At 41.8% G+C, this 2,797-nt stretch overlaps 1 protein-coding gene across 1 annotated transcript in view; it reads right to left on the bottom strand.

Annotated features, from left to right (window-relative positions):
- The window catches only part of KCND2 (potassium voltage-gated channel subfamily D member 2), a 576,581-nt gene that overhangs the window by 24,385 nt on the left and 549,399 nt on the right, over positions 1 to 2,797 (bottom strand). The window contains exon 2 of the mRNA XM_004707771.3: positions 53 to 215. Coding sequence (XP_004707828.1) covers positions 53 to 215 — 163 coding nt within the window. The remainder of the gene's footprint in view (positions 1 to 52; positions 216 to 2,797) is intronic.

A 2,797-nucleotide genomic window follows, 5' to 3' on the forward strand; every position in this document is an offset into this window, starting at 1 on the left:
TAAGTGAGCAGCTGTGAGGCTCCTCATGAAAAGCAAAGAACTGAGCACACACCTTCTGCGCCCTCCGTTTGTCGGCGCGCTGGTTCTGGTGGTAGATGCGGCTGAAGTTTGAGACAATCACTGGAACCGGAAGCGCAATGACCAAGACCCCACTCAAGGAGCAGATGGAGCCAAAGATCTTCCCTGCTATGGTTTTGGGTACCATGTCTCCATACCTGGATTAGAGAAAAAATATATGTATAAATATTGTTTTAAGTTACAGGAAGACATTTCTACCTGTTACAATTGGCTTTTTTTGGCTGTAAATCAAATAATTTTAAAGTAATGCATCAATTTCTATTTCATGATGGTACTAGGTATGACTTGAACCACTTCTGCACTAGAAATTATGGCTATTTGAACATAAAGCCTGCCTTTCATCCTTGCAGACATTGGCTCAACCAGTTAGGGATCTCTGATTGAAAACCATTCTTAGCCACATGGCTTAGTGATTCAATTACTTGACATAAAATGGTACAGCTCTCTGTATGTGGTAGTGACTATTTCCTTGCTGCATTTTATACTAAAGGACATACCTTCCACTTAACCTTTTTAACCCCCAGATTTGTTACAAAAGGTAAGAGGAAAGAGTAGTAGTATACCACAGTCCTGTCTAGAGGTACAATCACATACAATGCAAACTTTGCCCTGTACTTGGGAAATCCAGTGGTCATTTCCCCACGTTATGCTCGTTCTCTCCTGTGTGTTTGGCAGAGTGGTCCACTAGCTCACTGAAAGTCTCTGTCCTTGGTTTCTATTTTAGCAAATTCCCTCTGTGGCCCACCTAGGTATTGATGGTTTTCTTTCCATCTTCTATACTGGCTCATTTCCCTTCATGGGATTTTTAAATCTTCAAAAATTTTAGGAAGAACCTTGAGTCCCCTTGTCTTCGCCATATTGTCCCCCTTCCTCTGTGATTTCAAATGGTCTAGATGCTGCTGATTCCCTTGGTCTATTAACCACCATGAGGTCGCTCCTGGAAGTCATTCTTACCGCCCGGGGTTTCTAGTGGCTATCACTACGTTTGGACCTCATAGAATCAATGGAAACTTAGCCCCCCAGAATGAAGCTCTTATTTCATTTACCCCTTTGGTCCATGTGGCAGTTACATAATCTACTGTCAACTTGAGGAAGGAGTAGAGTCTGGCACAGCGGTTCTTAACCTGTGGGTCATGACCCCTGTGTAGGTCGAATGACCCTTTCACAGGGGTTGTCTAAGACCATTGGAAAACACATATTTCCAGTGGTCTTAGGAACCAAGACACCGCTTCTCTATCCGTCTCCAGGCGGGTCCATCCACATGCAGGTACGCCCACATACGAGTACTCGGCATGAAGACTGTTACCCATGCTACACCATGCTTCAAGACAAAATTTCATTTATTGTAATTAGAAATAAATATTTCACAATATGTAATTACATATTGTTTTTGTGATCAATCACTATGCTTTAATTATGTTCCATTTGTAATAACGAAAATAAATCCTTCATATTAGATATTTACATGACGATTCATAACAGTAGCAAAATTACAGTTATGAAGTAGCAACTAAAATAATTTTATGATTGAGAGGGTCACCACAACAATGTTGAACTGTATTAGGAAGGTTGATTAACTGTATCAGGAAGCATTAGGAAGGTTGAGAACCACTGGTCTAGCCTGTCAATCAGGTCACAGCTTGATGACCTCATTTGGAGGCATGGAGATAAATAGCTCACTGGAGGCTAGACACACACTCTCTCTCTGCTTGTCTCCCTTCAAGACATTCCTGTTGAGAAACCACATGGAGCTATGCAGATGAAGCTAGAGCCCTGGAGTTGGAGGAGCCATGTGGAGACCCACACCAGCACTGAGATGCTTCCACTGCCACTGGATCCACAAGACTTTCCACCCACTGGCCTGTGATCTTCTTGCATTCAGTGTCATTGCATGTGTTGCATGAGTATGAAGAGGAATTCATAGACTATTATCGGACATATAGGCTCATATCAGACTTATGGACTTGATCTGGACTGGGCTGGGGTGTTTTCTTAATATACGATTACTCTTTATGTAAAGCTCTTTCTTAAGCACATATGAGTGTCTATGAATTTTGTTTCTCTAGTCTACCCTGACTAACACAGTCCATCTCCCCACATCCCAACTTCTTCCTCTCCCAGATAACCACCTCTAAATAAATGGGACTACCAATACCCAATGGCCCAGGGTCTCTGTGTGTAGGCCAGTCATGTAGGATGCTATTGGAAAGAACGTAGAAGACCAGTGGGAAAAACATGAGGACATTTTACTATAGGAATACCCTGGTGGGGCTGGAAAGTGAACTCTTTCTACAATGCTGTGTATCCAGGAGCCAATTCCAATTTGCCACAGTGCACAACAGTGCAGGCCCACACATCACCAATATTGCTTTTCTCTTTTGCACGGTTGATGCAGGAGCTACCAGAGAAAATTAAAGCATGTATGTGAGCGAACACCTGTGCACTCACACACATATTCTACACACACACACACACACACACACACACACACACCATCAGAAAACAAAAAGAGGTTTCATTTTACGCCTATCAATTAAGAGCTCTTAATTGAATTTCTCCAAAGGGAAAGTAAATAAAAACCCCAATTATTTGATTGTTATGGTCTGAGAGGGCAGGAAACAAGTTCATGTAATCAAAATAAGCCTTGAAGAGCTAAATGAATAGCACATATACTTTCTCCTCTCGAACAGATTTTTAAAGACTTTATGAAAAGCTTTTT

This window comes from Echinops telfairi, unplaced genomic scaffold (genome assembly GCF_000313985.2).
Source record: "Echinops telfairi isolate 266 unplaced genomic scaffold, ASM31398v2 ScPeMD7_23;HRSCAF=83, whole genome shotgun sequence".
Classification (NCBI taxonomy): Eukaryota; Metazoa; Chordata; class Mammalia; order Afrosoricida; family Tenrecidae; genus Echinops; species Echinops telfairi.